General features: G+C 33.3%; 1 protein-coding gene across 2 annotated transcripts; it reads right to left on the reverse strand.

The window, feature by feature from the left end:
* Positions 1-2,917: 2,917 nt before the first annotated feature.
* LOC110029244 (WPP domain-associated protein-like) lies at positions 2,918-20,007 on the reverse strand. Of its 2 annotated transcripts, XM_020731444.1 has the most exons (6): positions 19,728-20,007; positions 19,116-19,230; positions 17,228-19,034; positions 8,027-8,141; positions 3,530-3,631; positions 2,918-3,181 (listed from the first exon to the last, which is right to left on the reverse strand). In XM_020731444.1, exons 2-6 carry the CDS (start codon positions 19,222-19,224, stop codon positions 3,131-3,133), a joined length of 2,184 nt encoding a protein of 727 aa, XP_020587103.1. In that variant the 5' UTR covers positions 19,225-19,230; positions 19,728-20,007; the 3' UTR covers positions 2,918-3,130. The 2 variants fall into 2 exon arrangements, with proteins under 2 accessions (XP_020587103.1, XP_020587102.1); XM_020731443.1 differs by having other exon boundaries at positions 17,228-19,230.
* Positions 20,008-25,460: the final 5,453 nt, after the last annotated feature.

Genomic DNA, 25,460 nt, shown 5'->3' on the forward strand with positions numbered 1-25,460 from the left:
ATTTTTATTTCAATATATGCATTGTAACCCCCAACCAATAATTAATGGTGCGTGTATTTAATATGTTGCCCTAATTATATTGCAGAAGAACATGATAAAATAATAAATTTGCTCTTATGTGAGGATAAAAGCTTGCTTCAGTTGGAGAAAAAATAATAAACTCATATGACAATAACACTATTACTTGTAGAGGACAGTTGAAGTATCAACTTCATATTTTTAATGAATGTTGAAAGAATTAACATAATTAGTTGTAAAATTGTGCGTGCACAGCAACCCCAAGAAATATATGATTTTGAATATGCCACATCGTTCAGCTGCAATCATCTACTCCTGTGCTTAGGTAGAACACAACCTACCACAATGTCTCACAATAACCCAAATGGTTCAAATGATATTTTACAAAAGTGTTAAGAACACCAGCCAATACATCTGCCACATATTGATGTCCAATATAACATCTATCAACCCGGCCTGCAAATGAAAATATTCTCATCTGATGAACTACCATCCTCCAACCAAGGATATTAGCTCATTAAGAGCATTTTTTACTTCTATGTAATTAATGGGACATTTTACAAAGGGGATCAAGTAATAAGCACCTCAAATAATTAAGTAATTTATGAGTAATTATAGTTAAATAGCATGTAAAAGCTCTTGGGTTGCTTACTTTTAACTTCCCTAATTTTAAAAGTAACATATCTTTAACATGAATTCAGCATAAAACTGTTTGTGATCAACTAAAAATTCCCAAAAAAAATTCATAAGAAAATAGTTTAACAATTCAACTAATGAAGTTATGTCTTGCAATCAGCAAATAGACCAAGCATAAAAACATAGTGTAAAATGATAAAAAGAAAAATTAGCTTGAATTGTGAAAGTCAACTTAGTATAATCTGTTCATTTTCGTTTGCAAAATTGTTCTCAATATTAAATATGGACACAAAATAAATTTCGTTATTCTCATTTATGAAGTTTAGAGCTTTGAATTTATCGATTCAACTAATTTTTTCCATCTTCTTTTTAGTTGGATGAGAACATAAAAGTTCAACTTCTATGAAAAAGACCAAATGGACAACATGCAGAGGCGTGCATTAATTAGTTTAAACCGAAAAATTGAACCTAACCAAACATATTTAGTTGATTCGGTTCAGTTGATGATATTTCGTTTAGATTATTTGTTCCAATTGAACGGTTATTTGGATTTCAGTCATTGGATGGATCTGAAGATAAAAAAATTGGTTAAAGTAAATCCATCAACTAATTGATTTAGCAAATCCCTCAATCAATCAATCAATCTGAATGGACCAAATGTCTATACCTTCATTAAGAATTTAAAATCCCCTTAACCAAAAACAGGTCGAATAAACCGATCCGAATGAATGGATTATTTGAACAGCCCAAACAACATGGGCAAATCACATTTGCTAGGGTTAGTCTTTGATTACCTTTGCAAGTGCAAACAGTAGCTTGAGAGTTTGTGAGATCGCAGTTCGCCAATGCCGATGGTAGCTGGAGAAGTCATGGTTCTGGGGCTAATGAAAATTGTGAGGAGTCACGATTTGTGCGGGTAAAATAGTAACAGCGACGGGGTTGGAAGAAGGAAGATAGCCAGAAGTAGAATGATTTACTTACACACCACCATATTCTTATGTATTTACATATTTGACACCCAATTATTATATTTAGATACATATCACACAAACCTTTTAACATTGCATCAAAAATATGAAACTTTAGGTTTTAGATATGTAAATATATAAGAATTGAGTGATATGTGTATAATTTTTTCTTTGAATTAAATTTGACTTTGATTTCAAATTGATTTAAAAGCAATTTAAAATAAAAGTTCGGACAACTATGACAATGTTCCATCTGGTATTATATAGAGAGCCCTCAATTGTTCAGGAAGTTCTCATTCTTCATCCAACACTTCAAGCGACCAATTGCTCAATCCCAATAATGAAATTCAGAAAGTGATTTTAAATAGGATATTGTTGCGTGTTGACAGACTCATGACATTAGAGTGATGATTAATGTCTTAACATTATATGAAAATCTAAACACACATAACTCAATCAAAATAATTCACTATAAATATATAATTATAAAGATGCGCCATTGTCTCATAAATGAGAAAGAAGGGTTACAACGATATATCAATTATAACACTTGTCCGTACAGAATATTATCATGGTCATTCAACCAAAATTATCGTTGGGTTTTCAACCCAGAACAACACTAAAAATTGATTCCTCTCTCCTCCAAATGAAAAAATAAGTTTTACTTATAAGCTTCATGGGAGAGGCATTCTGGTCATTTAGCGAATAACTCACATAACCACCCAATCGAATAGTCCAACTAATTGCCCTTAATCACAGGGGCATTTTACAGATTTAAGGGCCATAATAACCTCAAAATCGAGCGATCTTGGGCACATTGAATTCCACTGATTAAGACAATCAATTTGAATATAAGTACATCAAATTTAAAGTTCATTTTACTCTCGAATTAACAGCACAAAACCTCCAAATGTGATTTAATGGCTTGATTGGACTCGGATTGAACTAATTTTGATATCATTGGATTCATCTTATCGGTAAGGTCGGTTTGACAATAATCTTGCCGAAATCAGAACTCTAAACAATTATCAATTTGAACCCAAAAAATGTCTCGAAATTCATGTCAAATGGTGAAATTTCATGATAACATATCAAATATAAATCATAATCAGCCATTCAATCACAATTTTATGGCTGGATTTGGACTACCGCTCATATACTCATACACTTAACCATCATTCAACCGTAGAGAATCAAAACAACTGTACAGAAATCCAACTGTAGAAAAAAAACCGGAAATTAGTTCCATGCAAAATTCAAAACCACATTATACAGTAACAGCCATTTCAATTCAGTTCTGTATTTTATTGACTAATATTCATATTATAGCTTCTTCTAAAGTAAGGAAACCATCAAAATTCTACCCATCCACCTACATTTCAAAAAGCTTTTCATTAAAAATATATAATAATATATTAATTAAAATAAAAAGAAAAACTTCCTATCTCCTGACTACAAAATTAGAGGCAAAAACTGGACTCAGTGAACCGCAAACTTGTGAAAATGATTTAGCATTCGCCTTTGATTTCTCTTCTAATCAGATTCAGAATCTGCATGACCTGCAATAAGTTAAACTGATCAATATAAAGAAGAAGCATTTACATATATACCACCCAATTCCAATGCATTTACATATCTAACACCTAGACATTACTTTTACATTTATGACAGCCAAACTTTCATATCACATTAAAAATACCACCATTAAAACTTTCAGAAAGTGAAATACACCTTTTTATGTATAGGTAAAATTGTATGTATTTAACAATTGAACTTTGAGTGTTAGATATGCAATTACATAGGAATTGAGTGGTATGTATGCACATCTTCCTTAATAGTCATATACCATAATTGGGGACATTCACATCATAAAGCATAATAATAATAATCAATAGTAAAACAATTACCCCAGGATAATATTGTAGCACAGAAGAATAATGGTCAAGGGCCAAGTATATCTTGCCAAGAAGAGAGATCAGATTATCAACCTCGTCAGCTAAAAGATCAACCTGAAATGCAAGCAAAAAACAAAAATACTAATAGCATTATAAAGAGGAAAAGAAGACCCAAAACCATGAATTCAGTACAAGTCGGCAGCAGGCTCTACTTAGGGATGTAAACGAGTCAGAGCTCGAGCGAGCTGAACGTGTGTTCATGTTCGGCTTGTTTTTTTGTTTTTTTTTTGTTCAAAATTGGCTCATGTTCGAAATGGCTCACGAACAGTGACTATTCTTGTTCGGCTCGAAAAATATTTGTATTCATTTTTAGCTTATGTTCAACTCAAATTAGCTAGTTTAAATTAATTAGAAAAATAAATGTAGAGAGCTAGATTCAAATTTGCACCATTACTATGCAATATAAGAGACAATACCACATAACCACACAAATTATGGTGATTTCAGCTTAGTCATAAAACGAGCCAAGCATGATAGAATAAAAGGTTGTTCAAGTTCAACTCGTTTGTAATTTGAGCTTAAAAGTTTGTACGTGTTTGACTCGCTTACTTAACGAACGATTCGAACACGAGCTAATTAACGAGTCAAACATGGGCTGCTTTCAAACAATGAGCTTTGTTGACAACCATTGCTCTACTTGACCATGTACAAGGAAACTTTTGATTACATATTTGTGAAGTCTACTTATTCATTGGTTAAATTGCTTACCTATTTTGTAAGTGCAATGACGAGAATCATTTTGAATTTTCAATCTAAATTGTAAATTTTTATTTTTATATTTTGAATTTTGAATGTTTTTAATTAGTTAAGTGGGTCAAAGGCAGCATTACACGTCAATAATGAACGACCTTCGTAGGGATGTTGTTATCCTATTTTATTCTAGGGTCATTTACATACATACCAACCACGTCCTATGTATTTACAAATCTAACACTTAAATTTTACATCTTACATTTGGACCACCCAAATCTTTCATATCACATCAAAAATATCGTTATTTTAACTTTTAAAAAGATAAATAAATATTTTCATGATAGATAAGGTGGCATGTAAAAATTCAAGTTTACGTATTAGATAAGTAAATACACAGAAATTAATTAATATGCATGTAAATCTTACTTTATTCTAAAGCTAACTGAGATGTGCGGATTTTTTGCAAGGGTTGCAAATTGCAAAGTCTAGATTCCATAAATTGTGCATCTTGCATATAACTGGTTCTTGTAGTTGTGTTTCTATTTCACCAGCCAGGTTTCCTTCGATTCTTTGTAGTGTTGTTAATTAGGCTCGTCCGGCCCTGATATGATCTAGTATGAATGAACCAAATATTAACAAGTTGGGCTAGCTCAACTCATCTAATTTTTATTACATATGAGACTAATTGAAACTTAATAATACTAGTTTGGGCTGATCATTTTAAGCTTGGGTAAATTAAGTTTAATTTTTATTACATATGAATCCAATTGAAAATTATTAATACTTATTTAGTTCAACACTTTTAAGCCTGGTGAAGTCTGAGCAAGCAACTTAATAAGAGATTAATACGAATTACTCCGATGGCAATTTCATCATCTGCTTTAACAAGCAGACCAACATCCACTATGACTGGCTTGAAGCCCACACTGGCTACAATGGGATTCAATTCAAGTGGGTGGACTTGTTAGACTTTTACTAAGATAGGAAGAAGACCTCAAAGGTGACAATGAAGTTCGAGGGAAAGTCAGCAATTAGCATTCGATAAAACAGGGCGGAGTTCAACCAATGGAGCCTTTTTAGTGTGTTTTTATGCTTTTTGGCCAAGTTTAGGAAAAGTTTGCAGCTATCTTCACAAGAAGGTTTATATTAAGAGCATTGATCCAGTTGAGGGTTTCACTTAAGATGGGTTGTTTTTCCTTTCCTGATTTTGATGTTTTAAATATATAATTTTGTTTTTTTAAGAAAATTTGTGAATGAGCTCTATTTGTCCATAGGGCTGTAAAAAAAGCTAGTTGTTTGTGAACAGTTCCTGTTCGGCTCGTTAAGTAGCTCGTGTTCGAATCTTTCATGAAGTAAACCAACCGAAAATAGATAAATTTTTTAAGCTCGAATTATAAATCATATATATATATATATATGTATATATATGTTTAAATTACAAAAATCTTGTGTGTTTATGTGATTATGCGTGTTTTATTGTATAGAAATGGTACAGGTTCGAATTCAACACCCTACATCTATTTTTTTAAATAATTTAAACAGAACAATTTCAATATGTTGTTGTTTGAATTTTTGGATATTTTTAAAGACACTTCGTGATTTTCTACATATTTTCAGAATTATTTTTTTCTTATCTCTTTCTTCCCTTAAACATAGGTTGTGCTGCTGTTTGGATGCAAATATGCAAATACCTGGATTTTCTTTAGGTTAGATGATGCAAATATTTTTAAATAGCTTAACTTGCATTACCATACTAAAGATGCTATTTTTTTTTTTTTTTTCTTAACAATTGTCCAGTAACAGTCAAAAACTATTTAAGCGTCTGTTTAGATTAGTTTCTTATTTATTTTATTTAAAATTTCATCCGATCAATCTGAGTTCAGAAGCTTCAGATTGCTTAAGAGCCAGTAAAGTGTCTTGTTACTCATAAATCATTTGTTTATACTTGCAGAGATAGGTGTTGCAAGCAATAAGGCTTCCTCTTCAAGCCTACATCAAAACTTCTAGAGCAACTGAGTCTTAGTAATGGAACATAGGCCTCTTAAATTAAGTTCAATAACATAATTCAAGGCACAGGAGGCCAATGCAAATGATTTTAACTGCTATAATTTGTTGTTAATTTATTTTGATAGTTAAAACAAGTTTGAAATGAAATGTAGTACGCCGTCATTTTAATGTTGTATAGGGCATTTGAATTTATCATGATACAAAGACGTGGCTTATATACAATATTTTGTTGCTTCATTTCATGCCAACAATACATTGTTGTTTTACTACGTCGATTTAGTTTCGTAGATCTTTCTTATAATGTTTAATATCTTTTATTTTTGTGATTAAAATCTTATCCTTTTTATTTATTTTATTATTACTTAAAAATAGGTTAACATTTGTTTATGTTAAAATGTAGGTTTAAATGGGCCCCGAATAGCATGTAATGTGTAAATTGTTTGAACCATTTTAATTATATAAGCTATAGCAAGCTTAGCCCCTTTAAAAAAGTTTAATAAAACCTTAATAGGACATACCTACTTTATTGTGCAGAACCTGAGGGGCTTCACTATACTATTTCACAATATATTTTCATAGGATGGGTTGTAGTTCTATAGTTTCTCCCAAAAAAAATATTTTGGCGGTGCTACCTTAACCTATTTGGTGCTTCAAGATATTTACAAATGGATAATTGAGGCAAGAAAAAGAGTTTCTTTGTCTAGAATAAAATTGATTTTGATGTGCACATTATTCTTCTTCACTAAGTCTAGTCCTTTACCAAGTGTAAAACTTAGCATTCCAGGAGAGATCTTGTTCAAGCAAGATGCTAGTTTATTAATTACTTTACCTTTTACTTTCTCCATCTTCCTCTTCTTTTCTTCATACACGAAATTTGCTAAGATCTAATTTCTTTTTCAAACAAAAAAGTTCAATCATTTCATGAATTCATGAGATTTAGTTTCTGATAGTTTATTTTTATAAAAATAATTCATTATCATGAATAAAATTGCTTTTGGAATTACAAATTATTCTTCTTTTAACCATACTTTAAACCATTAACCAAAATTTCAAGGAAAGGTGATCTTTTTCAAACCTGAGGTTTATTTCCTTTTTTTAACCTTTCTTCCTCGCTCCCTCTTCTCTCTTGTATCATTATGGATTGAAAGTATGAATTAAGTCTAATAAAATCAATTTTCTTTCTATCCACGTCAGTCAGTATGTGGCTTTCATATTTTTTTAGTTCTTATTGCTAATACTATTAGAAATCCGTTGTTTTTCCACTGGAATAGATTTTCTAGTCTTTTCCAATTTTAATTAAAGGTAGTAAATAGTTATTTTAAGATTAATAGCTTGCCTTCCAACAAAACCATGCAAATTTGCAGCATAACTGAATCACTAATAACTCTAAATTGATGCTAGATATAAATTTAAATCCTAGACACCCTTAAAATGTTTTGAATATTCAAGATGCAAATGAATAAAAGTAATTCATACAATAATTTTAATCATGAAATAAAAATCATTATCATTATTTCCCATATGCCAAACATTGGAGTTCAACATTATGAATGCTGCAAAAAGTGTTATAGATTGCATGTCTTCTCTAGTAACTAAGATCCTCGAATTTATTCATTATCTATCATTCATATTTCCATAATTTTAACCTATATTTCATGCTTGGTTTGTGGACCAAACATCAAATTTCAAACTTCCCCATTCAGATTAGCAATTTTTTAACATAAAAAGAGACACTGGAAAAGCATGTACCTCAATTTCAGCCTTCTGAAGATCTTCACATCTTCTTTCAAACAGTTCTTTGTACGAAAGAAATTTCTTGGCCTTGTGTGAGAGCTCAACACATTGAAAACTTAGCACCTTTAACCTGAAAATGAAAGGGAGAACTCAGTTCACTACAAAGATTGTAATTCTTCATAATGCTGATAGGTGGAGATAAAAATGTGATAAAGTTCGCCCAAATATGCAAAAAGAGATTTTTATTACAATCCTAATCACATAGTTCCAAAAACGTAGGCACATCCTCATGCGCCTAGCATAAGTTTAAAGTTAAAAACAGTAAAACACTTTTCTTTTAAGTGTAAGTTGCAGACCAAATTGTTCTAACATAACATACAATCATGAAAAGAAAAGAACAGATGCATGCATTGAAGCTGTGTGAAGCCAATAAAACCACCATAATATCATAAATTCATAATCATAAGTCAGGCACCACTAAAGCTTAGGCTCTACACGTGGGCGCGGTGCTTAGGCGCTGCTTCTATTCTGGACAAATCTGGTGTAGCGCCCAAGCGCTGCACCCAGGCGCCTAGTCACCCCGATCTGAATAAAAAAACAATTTTACTGGTGGAAGTGATTTCTTCCACTCGTTTCATCTTCTCCCTCCTTTTGCCCAAATCCTTCGACCTAAAGCCCTAGGGGTCCAAAAATCTCAGCTTTGCTTGAAGAAGGGTGGGATAGATCAAGTGCTTATTGGGTAACATTCCTTCCTTAACCTCAATCCTTTCAGTCTTCCTCCTTCATTTCGTGTTTGTCGTGAGATTTGTCTAGCTTTCTCCTTCTGTAAACTCTCTTGCGTTTAAGATTTTCATCATTAGTTTGATCAGTTTGATTTTTACTTGAATCTCTCATTCATGGCTCCTAAGACCAAGGGTGGAAAATCAAGAGTGCCCTATGATGCCAAAAAATATGTTAGCGCTCAAGCAGAAGAGCGCTACAAGAATTTCTTTGTCAAGGAAATTTATTCCAGAGCGAGTATTTATCCAGCCTAGGGGGAAGGTTCAAGGAGTTATTGATATGAGAAAGAGGGAAAATTTTTGCTTCAAAACCAATGTTACGGTTATTCTAGTGGTTAGGGTCGCGAACCTTAAGGAATCTTTTAATGATAAGGGGTTTGTGAGAGGGAGGGAAGTGAATTATCTGAGCAGATTAATGCCCTCTATTCCTTACTAAACCGGCCCAGTGATTTCTACTTCAATTTCGGGCCCACGGACTAGGAATTGGATGAAATTATTGAGTTCTTGACCAATAGAAGAGGAGAGTGGAAAGTTAGGTAGAACAAGAAAATCAACTTCCTTGCTGCTGCTTTGAATGTCGAGTCCAAAGCTTAGCATTATTTCATTTCTGCTAAGCTCCTCCCTTTTACAAATTTGGGCGAGGTGACCTAAGGCATGCTATCATCAACTATTGCATTCAAGAGGATAAAACTATTGATGTTGGGGACATTATTAATCAATCTATTAAAAACATGTTGAGAGGTGGGTCCACCATCGGGTTGGGCATCCTTCTGTCATCTTCACTCTGTCTTGAGAATAGTGTACAATATGAGAGTTGGGAGGAACAGTTGCCTCTTACCAAGAAAATCGCGAAGAAGAACATAGGGGTGTATGGTAAAACTTCTTTGTTATACGGGCAGGTGAGAGTTCTGCACGTCCCTCTTCCTCTTCTAGACCTCGCCCTTTTACTTCCACTGCTTCTGTCTTTTAGCATCTAGAAACTCTTGCGGAAGACACCTCCATCATTCAGTCGGAGGTGTATGTTTTAGCAGATCGCTGCCATCATATGGATTTGAAAAACAAGATGCAGATTGATTACCTTGTTGATTATCATGCTGCCCAGCTGGAGATGTACCGCAGAAACCAATGGTTGGGAGGGCTGGATCCGGTGGTTTTTCCTACTCATCCATCGTATACTGTTTACGACAGCATCCGCCGACCGATGGAGGATTCTGAAAAAGAAGAAAAAGATTGATGCGATTTGCTCCTGAAAGAGGACTGATTTTGTGCTTCTGTTACGATTGATTGTGTTGTTTTCTGTTGTTCTTTTATGTTTGTTAGATTTTTTCTGCAGTATCAAAACTCAGCATGTTTATTTGTTTGGCTATTATGTTTACTGCACTGAGGATATTTTATGTTGGTGTTGTAATTAATAAGTGGAAGTTTGATGTGATTGTGCTTTAAATTTCATGATCTGAGATATTGTTGCGATTTGCATCATTTTCACGTACTTTTGTGCAGATTGCACACCTTCATATATAATTATGTGCTTAGTGAAACATGTTGTATGGCGTGGTCATTTTATAAATGTTATATTCCTTGTTGTAAAAATCATTTTGTTGTGCTAATGCAAAATAAGTTTGAGGGAAATACCAGGTCACTTAAGGTTATTTGCCCTTTATTGTAGTTTGAAGCGTAATTTTTTTTATTTTTCATTTAATCAAGGTGGGATTAGGTTAAAGACCGAAGCAATCTAATTTTATGACATATGTATCTAGTAGAGTTAAACTGAATTAGTTGGAACTTGAACTTTGTTATTTGACAAAAGCCAATCAAATCTAAGTAATCAATTCTAGGATAATCTAGTTGTAAGGTTAATTAATTATTAATGGATTGATAATTTTAAAGGTCTGGTCTCTATTGAATAGAGTTTAAAGTTATTAATTTACAAGTCACAAGTATTAAACGGGAAACAGATGTTATGAAAATTTAAATCTACGGAAAGGATAGTAGAATTCAAAATCATTAAAACCTAATCCAGATATAATAATTCTTTATCATGAGTTAAAAAGGGAATATCTATATATAAAAAAGGGGATTGAAGAAAAGTAAATCCAAAGGAATGCTCATGAACGTGTTGCAAACCGAGCGATTGGAAAGTACGCGCCGTGACATGGCCACTTCGGCGCTAGAGATTGGGCGTCTAGGCATTGCCCAAGGCCACCTAGGCGTCGCCCCCCAACCCCCCACCCCCCAAGTTTTTGCTCAGAAAACTTGAGAGCCGAATAAGTATGTGTCTAGGCACTGCGACATGTGTGCCTAGGAGCTCGAAGCCCAAACTAGAAATTGTATTTGGCACCTAGGCGTTAGTTTGCAAAAATTGATGGCTTCTACAGTTAGGGCGCGTCTCTTCGCCGGGAGAAGAATAAAAACGATGCAAACGACTAGAGAGAAGCTTTTTCTGATTTTTCTAAGTGTGGAAAACTTGTGGAGATTGCCAGAGAAGATCATTTTTGCAATTAAGTGAGTTGAAGAGAGAGAGAGTCATAAAATATAAGTGTGCTTGTAATTCCATCAGCCTACTTGGGATTGGAATGAGATAAGTATTCTAAATTTTTGTAGGTTTTTCTATGATCAATATGTTAAACTCTTGTATATGATTTCTTTTTTTAATGCAATGTTTGTGTTGATGAAATTTGGCATGCTTAGTGAGTAGACTTTTTTGTTCTTCATTGTTGTGGAAGTGTAGTGAAGTTTGTTTGGTATTGAGTTGTGGTTCTTTGTGTAAACTTTTAAAATAGTGTTGAATCAACTTACAGATATTTAATTACTTTTAACTTGGCCAGTCAATTCGTTAAAATTAATCGTGATCTTAGAATTTTGAAAGACATTTAAGAGGAACGACAAATTTAACCACAAAAATTCATCTGAATAGAAATATTGAGTTTGAATTTGTGCAAACTAAATAGGGATCGTGTATTTCTTGGGTCTTTCACTGGCTTTAGGGAACTAAACTAGTGAAATTGTCAAAATTCCTTAGACTACCGGAAGGAGATAAGGAAGATTTTTCTCTTGTTTGACACTTTCTTTTGAATCATTTTGCTAGGCTTGTATCCTTACATAACCACTTCAAAAGAGAATTTGGACAGCACTTAAATCATCGAATTCTCCCTTTGTGGCTTGATAACATAGGTTTTGATCTTTAAGATATGAATTTTTGTCCAACTTCGAAAATTTCAACATTTCAGGCTAGGTCCAATATTAGTAAACTGGAACATTTTTCGAATTTGGATTCATCTCGTCCCCTACGGGATCGACAAACGAAACTCAATTTTGTAATGTTATTGATACGACATGTAAGCTTGTGTGAGTAGTCAATGTTTCTTCGTGCTTGAAGTGTGGCAATGCCCTAACCGAGGAAGGAAGTCGAAGGAGAAGAATAGGAGAGGTTGAGTGACTTATCTATGAGAGAAGTAGGTTAAAAGAAAAGGGAAGAAGTTGTGCCCGCCTTCACGTGCAAAGGAAGCCACGACCAAGGCAGAACTCTGCATGCAGAGGAAGAGGAGGAAGCAGCATTTTGTGTCAGGTCTTCTTCGAAGGAGAGGAAAGAAGAGCAGGAAGAAGAAGACGTTGGAGGAAGCAAAAAGACTCTGCGCTGCTTTGGGGCGAGTCGAGGCCGAAGGGAGGAGGGAGCTCATCGGGTCGAGACGCGACGTGGAGGAAAGAGCAGAAGCCTCGTGTGCTCTACTAGGGTTGGACGAGGCTGAAGGAGAAAGGTGAGGAGAACGAGATTTGTGGTGCTCGTGTGTGCTTCCCTGGGTCGAACTGCGATCGAAGGAGGGAATGTGGTATTGTGCGTGAGTTAGGGCTAAGGCCGAAAACTTTATGAATGTATGCTTAATATTTTATTAAATTAATTAACTTATTAGATGAATATATGTGTATGTGTGTGCACGCGCACGAGAGAGAGAGAGAGAGAGAGAGAGAGGGTATGTTTATACAATTAATGTAATATTTTATTCATTCAAAACTCTAAATATAAAAATTTTGGCTTGGAAAGAGGAGTTGGTGAAATGGGCAAGCCAAGGAGAAAAGAGATCGATCTAGGTAGTAAGTGAGAGTTTAATTTTTTTGTTAAATAGTAAATTGAATCGTGTTTAAATTTTTTTATGAGTATTAATGAATTAATAAACAATTCTTCAATTCAACATTTATCAATTAGTAATAGTGAATTCTATTAATGATAGATATCAAGAAATCGAGGAAATTTTGCTCAGTTATATATTGAGGAATTTATTGAAAGAAGAAAAAAATGTATGTTTAAGGTTTTATTAGTTTTCAAAATATTTAGCAGGATAAATGTAAGTAAACAAATGTTAATATCATGTTCTAAATTTTTAGGGAATAAAGAACATCTTTTTCAAAAGATTTAAAATTTATGAGGGTTATCACATCAAGTAAAGTGAGAAAGTATTTTCTTTTATGCATTAAATTAATATTTTATTAAATGAAAAATTGCGTTATCAAATAGCTTAAAATAAATATTTTATTCATGTCTTGCATTTGAAAGTTTGAAATGTTATCACAAATGAAAAGAAAATAACAGACATGTAAAACTACAGTTTAAATAATTTTAGATTTAAATGAAATGAAATATAAATGTTTAGTTAAACAAATTATCCTTAGATAGTACTAGCAGGCGATACGATATACTCGTGCACATTAAAGCAAATGATAAAGATGTACCTTTGGGGGCAATTTGAGGGTATCTTAGATATATTTTTTAGGGTATTTTCGGGTACATTTTTTAAGGTACTTACGAGTACTTTTTAGGATGTATTTGGGTATGACAGTAGTTCTATCATGACTCTTAAAGAAGTTAAAAATGATAGGTACCTAAAATAAAATGAGAAAAGATAAATTTAATATGAAAACTTAAAAGTTTTATAAAATAATGAAATGCATTTTCTTCATTCATACATAACATATTGACATGATAATTTAATACAAATTATGATTGTAATTGTTTACTAAGTCAAACTTTTTATTGCAATTAATAGTTTCTTTCAGAAAAATAAAATTTATAAGTTAATATGTTTGATAAGAGAAACTTGATTTACTAAAGGAAGACCACTGTCGTTAGATATTTATGATGATAGTTTCTTTGTAATGTTTCCTTCAAATAGTGTTATACTATTACATACTGGTTTGATTTGTTGTTTTTAAATTATATTGCTTTTGGATGCTTTATTTTATTGCACTTTGTGGATATTATTGGCTCTTTTATATTTTGAAAGTTTTAAAAAATAGGTAGATAGTTATTTAAATGCTAATATTGTCCGATAGTTGTTCCCGTCTTAGTTAATTCTAAGCCCAAAGTCGGATCGTGATAGGAGTATCTTAAAAAAAATCAGAAATCTAATACTCTCAAGTTCTCCCCCTAAATTTTAGCTTTGTAAAAAAAAGATTGATTCTCAAAGAAAATAACATCTATTGAGTTGTATATTTTTTTATAGTGGTTGAAGAGTAGTAGATGTTCATTTTTTATTGGATGAGTTACCCTGAAAAATACATCTAAGAGACTTAGGATCAAGTTTGGTGTGGTGTTGTTGATGGATGTGAACAGAAACAGAACAACCAAAAATCTTCAACATCAAGTCAAAAGAAAAAGATCAAATATGTGAGTAGAATTCCATGAGTTTATTATAGGGAATTTGAAAATTTAGGACTCGACTTAGCATCATATTGATGAGGTATGTGGTTGTGAGAAGACTCTCCCCACCCCCCAAATTTGTTAAGCAAGTGATCAAACAACATAATAACACGGGCCACTACAAGTAAATGTATATATTTTTTTCTTTTCGCGGCCCCATTTTGTTGAGTGTCTACACAATATGAATAATATCATGCTTGGAAAGATAATAAATAATTAAGTTTATGAGGAACCACCTCCTATGATAGTAGCGGAGTGTGTTATTGTAATCATGCACGTTAAAGGTAAAAGTAATGGTAAAGATTGTATCTCATGATACAAAATGGTAAAGTTGTGTCTTTATGGAAAAAAAAATTAAAGGTTTTGATGGTGCTTGTGAGATCGATTGCTAAAATATATATATATATATATATATAGAAAGAATAAAATTACTAATATGTGTGTGATTGATGTAGAACTAAAATTGAATACATGGAATCTAATTTTAGTAGTAGTAGCTCTAGTGATAGAATTGAAACTTTGGGTAATCAAATTATTAAAATGTGTGAACGATTTAAATATCTCGAGTCTATTGTTCAAAGCGATGGTGATACAAATGGGGGTGTTAATAGTAGAATTCAAGTTGGTTTGTTGAAATGGAGGAATGCTTCGGGCCTTTATGTGATAGAAAAGTATCGTTTATATTGAAAGGAAAATTTTATAAGACAGTGGTGAGACCTGCAATGCTCTATGGCGCTGAATGTTGGCTGGCCTTTAAAAGAGAAGCATAAAACTAAGTTAAGTGTTGCCGAGATGAGAATGATTAGGTGGATGAGTGTCTTTACGCTTAGAGACAAAATGCGAAATGAATATATCTGTGATAGGGTTGGTATAGCTACTGTAAAGGACAAAATTAGATAAAGTCGTCTTAGATGGTTTGGTCACATTAAGCGTCGACCATCTGCTGATCCGATTAGGAGAGTAGATGTTTTAGATTCGACTTATGTTAAGAAAGGCAGAGGTGAACCTAGGAAGACTTGGACTTATTGTATAAAAAATGATCTTAATTTATTAGAACTAAATGAAAATATGATACTAAATAGGACAAAATGGAGAAAAAGGATTCATGTAGCTAACCCCACATAGTGGGATTAAGGCTTAGTTGTTGTTGTGTGTGATTGATGATAGGTAGCAGCTTATTTGTTATATTTTATCCCTTTCATTGTTTTACTTGTTCTTCTATTTTGGACTGGATGATCTTATGACTTTGTTTGAGAATTTCTTATGTGTATTGTGAATTTAATGGCTCTTTCTATGTGAATGTTATTATGTATTAATGTTAAAATTAGTGTATTTCACCGTCCAATCGTCTGTATCCGTCTTAGTTAATTCTAAGTTCTAGAGTTGAGTCGTGAAATTCAACCTACGTTAATGCTGTCATCAATCATCCACCATCACCCACTCACCATCACCAGCATCAGAATATCCTCTGAAGACCACCATCACATGTCCCCTAACATTAGTCATCAGTCGACTATTGATTTTCATCATTGCTCGTTCTCAAACACGTCTTTTATTGTTGTTACTAGACACCAACACCGTTAATCATTTATTCATCAACACAACCACCTACCAACTCCCCTGTCATCATAGGAAACAACGCATATGGTTCAGGCATTGTAATCCAGCCTACTTCTGCAATATAGAAGGGTGGATCATAGTGACTTTCAAACGGCATAACACAAATGTTTTAACTAGGCTATGCCCCAAGCCTTTTCACTATTTGGCCTTTTCAAGCAAAAAATATTGTCTCAGATATCTTGTGGGCAATTCATCTGTGTGGGTGTAGGGCGTCCCTGCAACGTTAAGATTATAAAACCTCCATCTAGTACCATGAAATTTCTGGCATGCAAGGATGTTTTGATTTGATGCAGCAATTGCATGTGAAAGTATATCCACCAACTAAAACTAGAATCCTGTATAAATAGTAATCTATTTAGATAAAGCTTGTATTACATTAATTCACTGACACGATATATTAATGTAAAGCATATAAAATCAAGAGCATTCTGCAACCATGTATCTACAGACTCCATCACTTCATAAGGCATAAATCAGAGAAAAAATAGAATGATGATGTTCAACTGAAGATGAAAACAAAAGAAAGAAAGAAAAATTTTCATGCATACCACTCAATTCTTATGTATCTACATATCTAACACGTAAACTTCAATTTTTACATACATGTCACTTTTCCTATGTATGAAAAGGTGTATTTCACTTTTTAATTAAAATTGTGGTATTTTTTATGCGATATGAAAGATTTGGGTACGTAAATACAAAAGAGTGGGTGATAAGTAATGTAAGTGCCCCCAAGAAAAAAAAAACACAAAACATAATATTTCATGGTTCACTAATCGTGACAAAAGATTGAGGAGTCTAGATTTGGTTGCATAACTTTGTATGAAGCGCTGCAAATTGGAATCTAGTTTCAGTAACATAACTTTGTATGAAGCGCTTCAAATTGACTATCAAAGGCATCTGCTGATAATGAGATGAATCCTAAAACATAAGCAATATTTCAGCCCGTGGAAAAATATATAATAAGCAACTTGATAACAGAGCCAAGTATTCATGGGAGCAAGAAAAAAATTCAGATAATTAACACAAAAGCTGTCAAAATTCAACCTACGGAAGCAAGAAAAGAATTATAAATTAGTCAGGCATTTAAAAGTTAAAACCAAACGATTAAGAATGTAATCACACCTTGATTCATTACACTCCATAATATTAAGTATCTTATGTCCCAACTCCTCCAAAGATTTCGCTAACTCTGAAATGAAACCAAGTAATAATTCCACCTGCTTTCTTTGCTCTTTTTCCTTTATGAATTGTGAAGCAAGTTCAGCTTGATTCTCCACAAGCTCAGATTGCAGAATGCTCCTCTGTTCCTCAACATCTGATAAAGCAACTGAAAGAGCCTTGAGATTCCGGTTCAACTTTTTTATCTCAGCTTGGTGTTGATCAATTTCATGAGATCTATCGTCCAATCTGCACTTTAACAGATCACATTCCTTTTTACTCTCTTCTATAATCATGCCTTGCTTAACGGCCTGGTCCCTTAGCACGTCATATTCAAGGCATATTGAGTTAATTTGCTCAACTTTTTGAATTACATCGGCCTCCAAATCTGATGCAATATTTTCCTTAATTTTCATTTGCATTGAAGAAGACTCTATCTGCTGCTTCAAAATTTTGTTCTTGTCAACTTCTAAGCATAATTCCTTTTTCTTCTCCGAAAGTTCTTTCGAAACTGAACTATTCTCCTCATAAACTTTCATGATAATAGAATTTATCCTGGAGAGGATATCTTTAAAAACTTCTATAAGTATAAAAGAGTAAATAAATTTATCAATTTGGGTTTCCATCTCCATGCCATCTAGGCTATCTCTAAGTTCACAAGAAAATTGACTGAAAATAAACTCAATTATGGCATCTTTATAACTCATTTCAATCTTCAAAGCATCCATGTCCCATTGGAGCTTTTCTAGCTGATCTACAAGCTCCAAGCCAACAAATATATTTGGCAATTGATTTGAAGTATCCAAAACCTTGGAGCAATCAGGTAAATTTTCCTTCTTTTTAGCAGCTAAGAGAGAAACTAGCCGCTGATTTTCTAAAAGGATACCATCAATTTTCTCCCTAAAACTGCATGAACCTTCATCAACAAAAACAGTAGTCAGATTCTCGTTTTCCAAAATAATGTTATCCAACTTGGAAACGGTTTCTGCAATTCTTTTCTTCATCAACTCAACTTCCTTATCTTTCTTAAAATTCAAATGACTGGAACCCTTCTCCTTGAAAAACTGACGTTTAAGGCTGAACAATTCCTCTGTCTTCTCTTGCAAAGCACCATCATGTTGTCTCTTCATCTTCGCCATTTCAGTTTTGAAATAATGTATCTGCAGCTCCTTCTCCATGGACATGAACTGGGGAGAATCAACAAAATTAGGCATTTCAGGTTCCTTAACCTCCTCTATTAATATTGGATTATTCTCATCGTAGGATGCAATATTGTTTCCAACTGGCTTCCAATGGACCTGTTCCTTCCTCTTCAATGCATTTTGTTCTTCCAAATGTTCATGACCGATGTGTAGAAATACTAATCCCTGTTCCCAACTGATAAAAGATTTGTGTAAATCATCAAGTTCCTGTCGTAAATTAGCAAATTCATTGGACTGTCTCTGCCACTTCTCCCTTAACTCATTCTTAATTGTTCTTTTATCAATGACACTTGTTTCATACTCATGGAGAAGATCGGTAACAAGGTTTTGAAGCATGGCTGTACTATTATCAATTTGAATATCTTTCTTTGACTCCTGCTCATAAATCAAAGGTTTATATTCTTCCAAGGAAGCAATATTTTTTCTACAATTTTCCAAAACATCGTCATGATTCCGTAGCTTATTTTTAAAATTTGTGATCCCTTCTTTTGAAGAAATTCTTTCAGCGAGCTCCTGTTCCACGGCACTGACCATCCCTTTGATAACAGAATTGCTTACCATTCTTGAAACTATCAAACGATCATTGAGTTCTTCTAAATATGAATCCATCTCAACAATTAAAGACTGACTGCTGGAAGAAAAGTCATTACCGGTACTCTCGCTTGCTATGGCAGAAACATTGAGAGGCGTCGACCCATCAAGTGAGAGCTCAGGCTTGCCGTCCACTAAGGCTGCAGCATTACTTATCTGCACCTCCATGTTTCACTAAAATCCAAAGGATCGAATACAAAATTAATAATAAATACACCAAGAATTAAACCTAGTTAAATTTGACTTCGTTTATATTAGTAAATCAAAAGTTGACTTCGTCTAAATTAAAAAAAGAAAAGGTAATCGCAATTTTTAGAACAAATGGAGTAGGGCTTCAGGTTTGGAATCAGGCCAGACCCAAACTCGAAGGAAAAGGACAACAAACACAAATCGGCACGCAACAGAACATAACCAACAAAACCAACACATGAACCGCATATAACAGCTTTAAATCGTTACAGAATCAGCATCAAATCATTGAGCCGGGCCAAGCAAATAAAAACAAAAGATTGGTCCAAGAAAATTTTACAGCATGCAAACAAATTAGCGATTAAGAACAAAAAAAAACTAACATACCAGCAAACAAAGCCCAAAAAAATTAAGTTACGAACAAATTCCGAACCTGGCGATAATAAGGAAAGGAAATGAAACATTGAACTAAAAGCACTTACAGTGATCTAAAGTGAAAAGCACCGAACTCTGGACAATGGAGGTCGAATTAAAGAAACGTATTTTGCTTGTTTAGGGTAACTTTTCTCTCCCTAGGGTTAGAAAACTGACAAGGTTGAGAAGGAATCAAGCGCGCGGAAAGCCGGGAAGGTTTCGTTGATGTGAGAGAGTGGGGCGGTGGAGGAAGATGGCCGGCTTTGCGGTGGAGAGAGTGCTTTCTACAGTGTTTAGTGCGGTCTTTTCCGCATATGCAACAAAGAAAATTAAAATATTACATATTTACAAATATGTCATTATAAGAATAAATAGGGGTAAAATTTTGAAGACATGATTCTTTAATTCAACTTTATAAGTACATATTTGTACAATATGCAAGCAATATTGAGGGACGAGGTTTCACAGCTTGAGTTAGCCCAAAATTTATTTGTATTTAGCTTATTAAAGTTTATATTGTTCATATTTAGCTCGTTTAAATTTATTTTTATTTGTATTTGATTCATTTATAATTCGAGTTTACAAAATTTGTTCATGCTCGAATCTTTTACTTAATGAAAGATTCAAACACGAGCAGAATACAAGTTGTTCGCAAACAACAAACTTTTTAATAGCCTTAAGATGAGAAGGAATTGAGCTTAGTCTTATTTTGTTCGTTTTAGCATTTAAATACATACCAACTAATTCCTATTTATTTACATATCTAAACCTAATTTTTAATATTTACATTTATGCCCCACAAATTCTTATATGTTTTTTTTCAAATATAGTATAAAAAATTAATATAAAAATGTTAGAAATAAATATTATTATTAATTATTTTAAGTTAAAATGAGGCTGACAAATGAATAAAATTTTCATTTATGTTGGGCTAATATATAAAACAATCTTTAAAAATTATTTATATTTAGCTCAGTTAAAAAATATTCATATATGAATTACTAAATTACCCTGAACGACTAGCATTTTTATAGGAGACTCAGAAGCGAAGTCTGCTTTCTTATATTACGAGCCACTCCTATGCGGATTTCTCGCATCCGCATCCTGATAGTAGGAGGCGGGATGGTTTGTTATGCCAAAAAGTATTTATTAACGAAAATGCCATTATTTGCGTCGAAATGTGGAGTGGGCTGCCTAAGTCTATGCAGCCCATACGGTTAATTGGGCTTCAAAAGATTTTTCAATAGGCCAGCCCAATGGAAATTCTATTATTTTTTATAGTATGTTTATAGGCGACTTTTTACTCGATTTTCGAACCTGATCTGATTTAACATGTAGGGATATATGCATCCTAAATATTGATATTTATAAATCAAACTTCCATGTAATTTTAGGGTGAGAATTTAAAAGATGGATGAGAGAAAATGATTGATTTGTAAATAGAGATTTTTGGAATGCTGCTATATAATTACCTTTGTAGGAAATTTAGGCGGAAGAAAATATAAGAATCGACTTAAAAATAGAAGAAGAACACAAAGATTTAACGAGGTTCGGCAAAGATGTCTACGTCCTCCGGAGCGAGCGGCAAGTTTCACTATTTCAAAAGGAGAGTTACATACGCATAGAATTACACATCTATTTATAGATTAAACCGACAGATAATTGCAAACACGCCCTCGCTCCCCCCAACCCACAAAGAGACACACATCTTCATTACATAAGACACGCATTTCTAATTTCAAGCGACTCTAAATTCCTGATATATTAGTCATGCATAACAATTATTCACCTCGGCAAATATCCAGCCCCTTAGGAGAAATTTTCCACCTTGCGAGTATACAACCCCTTAGGAGAAATACATCATGGAGTTTCAAAATCTCCATGATGTATTTCTCCTAAGGGGCTGAATATTCGCAAGGTGAAGATTTTCTCCTGAGTGGCTGGATATTCGTCGAGGTGGTGATTGTTAGGTATGGCTCATATATCAGAAATTTGGAGTCTCTTGAAATTGGAGAGGTGTGTCTTCTGTAATGAAGAAGTGTGTCTCATGTAACGGAGAGGTTTGTCTCTTAATGGGTTGGGGGGAGCGAGGGCGTGTTTGTAGTTATTTGTGGATTTTATCTATAAATAGATGTGTAACCCTATGGGTATGTAACTCCCCCTTCTGAAATAGTGAAACTTGCCGCTCTCTCCCGAGGACGTAGGCATCTTTGTCGAACCTCGTTAAATCTCTGTGTTCTTCTTCTGTTTTTGGATGTGAATTTTATCGTTCTATTTTCCACTTCGTCGTCTACCTTTCTATTTCAATATACCACAACAACCTTATGATAGGTATTATTCAAAACAATTTAGAATTGAAATCTAAAGTATATGTCACATTATTTTATGTATTTACATATTTAATGAATAAATTTTTATATTTACTTTTATAACGAATCGAGAGTATTTTTTGGGCATTATGGTATCTTAATGATATAGAATTGAATGATTTTTTTCTTGTTGAATTTTGTCCCTCCGAGATACTAAATTGGCCTATCAACAAATATGTTTTATAGATCATTTGTTCCTCTAACTACTATCACTTCTTTGCTCCTCTTTAAGTGCTTGATCGAGACATGATCGAGCTTGGTACCGATCACTTCTTTTTTATCATAAAAGCTCCGTTGAAAGATCCAAATATAACTCCAAAATGTTTTTAAGAAAATCATGAAGACCCAAAAAATGCAGAGATATGTGGACTTGATATTAAAATTAGGTATTGAGTGGGCCAATTAATTTGTCATATATGGTTCAATTTTTCACCATAAAGAAAAACAAAAATCCTTCTAGGAGTTTGTGCAACCCTAAAGATCAAAAGTTTGTAGTAAATTATAAAATTTTCATCTATTCTTAAAAAATGAGATGATTGTTAAAATAATTATAATTATAATGATCTACCTTTAGCAACAATTATTTTTTTACTAAAAGAACTTTTAGGTTTCAGTTCGTCAGACTATAATACTAAAAGTTTCTTTAGTGTTTCATTTTCGTCATTTTTTTTTCATTAAAAAAATTAATTAGTCATCAAGTCAAAATAACGTTTTTAAAGTTTACATTTATCTTGATAATGATATGCATGTTCGGGCTGACACCCAACCCATGTGCACCTTCAACTTGCTCTCATAGTTAAGGTTGCGCAGAAGGTCGTTAATCACTTGAAAATTGATTTGAATTTAAGCTCGGATCAAATAGAATGAGCCAAGTTATGAGTCAAACTTTAGGATCTAATCATTTCTGATCTGATTTCAATCCATTGTCATATCGAATCGAGTAGTTAAAGATCGAATCAAATTTTATATTTTGCTGCCTCTCTCGAAATCTTGTGACATTTTAATCTGGATTGTCCGCTCCCGTGACTTATGACTTAAGTCTTGGTTATCCCTCATCAGCATTCGCTAGTCACCCTTAAACACAAACTCTTTTTTCATTCCCACAACTACTCCCAACTCAAATCTCTCTCGTTTTATAGAGTGTCAACTGACTTTGTGTTCCTCTGCAGTCTCCCCTCTTCCCTTTTTGAGCAACCACTTCAACATTCATGTGGTAGTAAGTTTGTATACCTATAAGGTTTCGGTGGTGCCCTGGTGGGTTTTCTTAGTTTCCTAGTTTGGTTATTTTCTGATCTCTTTCTATCCGATTGCACATTCTCTTTTTAGTCACCACTTCAATGTTTTGGCGGGTCACAAGCATTTAATGCAGTAATTTTCTTGTCAGCTCATTGACTGGTCTTCATCTCTCCGACCTTGCCTTTACTTTTTGGTGCATTCAGTAACTTCCTAATCTTAATCGTACATTTTCCATCTAAGATAGCCGAATTTGCTTGTGGTTTTCTCAATTTTGTCGGTCTTCATCCAATATATTGTTGTTGGAATAGTTGGTTTAGATATTATTGATTTTTTATTTTCATAACCTTACTAGTACACCATATTCCTCTTGTAGCACGTGAATTTTCTTGTGCACAAACCTAACACGCCATTGGAGACATGGAGTTCAACATAGAGACGATATGAATTTTGTTTAATATTTTGATATTATTGTTTCAATCGTTATTTGACAATGTTATGTTCTGTTGTGATAGTGGAATTTTTTTTAAAATAAGCTCGTTATTGGTTGCCTTTTATTAATCTTTTAAATATCAAATGTTCAGAGAAGTTTCCTTGACCTTGAAATTGGAGCTCATTTGTTAATTGTGAATGATTTTGAGTTTTGTGAATGCTTTTCATAGTTTGGATGATCATAAGCCAGCCATGATTAATTCAAATTGAGATACACCTAATTCTTATATATTCGACAAGTGCGTGAAAAGCTAGAACACAATTTGATATGACACATACATCTTTTCTTTTACGGATGTATTGGACTAAATCTTGTAAAATTTGAAGGAATCATTTCATGATTAATGACGTGTTGATTTCATTTGTATTTATGTTATGATAATTTATAATTATCCTACACTGTTGCAATAATATGCATGGTATGTTGCTTGAAATAATAGTTTTTATAGATTTCTCTAAAACAAAAGAAGTAATCATTCACTTAATAGAGAAAGATTGCATGCAAAGGTGCTTTTGGATATTTTTTTTGTTGCCTTGTTTCCAACCCCAATCACCTCTCATAAAAAATTCAAATTTTTATTTGCACGCGACATCTAAAAAGGCCAAAGTCAACTAGCATGATTGATTTACTTTTAATCAAATAGGCTTTAGTTGTAGAGTTGCTTGGGAACTAGTTCAATAACATTGGACAAGAACGACATTTAGATGAAGGGTCTGCTTAGGATAGTTGTAATTTTTATAAAAATTTATGCGCAAAAGTATTTCGTGAAAGTTGTGTGTGTTTGTTTTGTGCATTTGTACAATAACTATTCAAGTTTAAAAGACTTGCGCCCTTGTAAAGCATCAAGTTTTTATGTTCTAACTATAAAAAACAAAACTATTAAACAAGGCTGAAGCTAAAAGCAAGTTTCAAAACTTTTTAATCTAAATAATAATAATTTCATGATATATTTTTTTTAAATTTAAAATTTTGATTTGAAATAAGCAACATATGTGGATTATGCCCCATTGTAACAGGCATGTAGACTTCCAACGTCTGTGCATTACTTTAGGAATAGATGTGTTGATTATAATAAATTGCTTGCCTAACAGAAATTCCTTTTGCTGATATTTCCAAAAGAATCATATGATGCTTTCCTAAACTCGTCAAATTTCCTTCCACTTTAAATAAATTTTGAAGCTTGTTAAATTTTCTAGTATCATCGAGAGGCCTGTTCTCGTGCTCGCCACCGAGCATGTTGGTGCTCACGATGCAGCAGGTAGCAGCAGGCTTCGATGGTAGAAACAACATTATTCATTTTTGGGCAAGGATGTGGCTTAAAGTCGTAGACGGAAAATGACATTTCAATTTCAAGTTGGAACGAGTTTGATTCAATTTCGAGTCGGCTCGGCTAAGCTCGGACTCTGAAATCAAATCTAACAGCCACGATCCTATTTTAAGCCGCACTAAATTTATTCATGCATGCCAATCCCAGACTAGTTCGAGATCAGATCGTTACTAGCCATAGAGATTAGTTAAGTGACCCCAAAGTCTAACAAAGGCTTTGGGTCCGCGCTGCTCACTAGAGAAACTTCGAAACAATTAACACGACATGCTAATAAACTAAAGAACTGTCAAATATAAAACAAATTCAAATAACACAATTTATAATTTAAAATTCACAAATTATTAAGAAAAAAAATAAAACATTTAGGACTGTAATGCCC

The sequence above is a fragment of the Phalaenopsis equestris genome, unplaced genomic scaffold (genome assembly GCF_001263595.1).
Source record: "Phalaenopsis equestris unplaced genomic scaffold, ASM126359v1 Scaffold000552, whole genome shotgun sequence".
Lineage (NCBI taxonomy): Eukaryota > Viridiplantae > Streptophyta > Magnoliopsida > Asparagales > Orchidaceae > Phalaenopsis > Phalaenopsis equestris.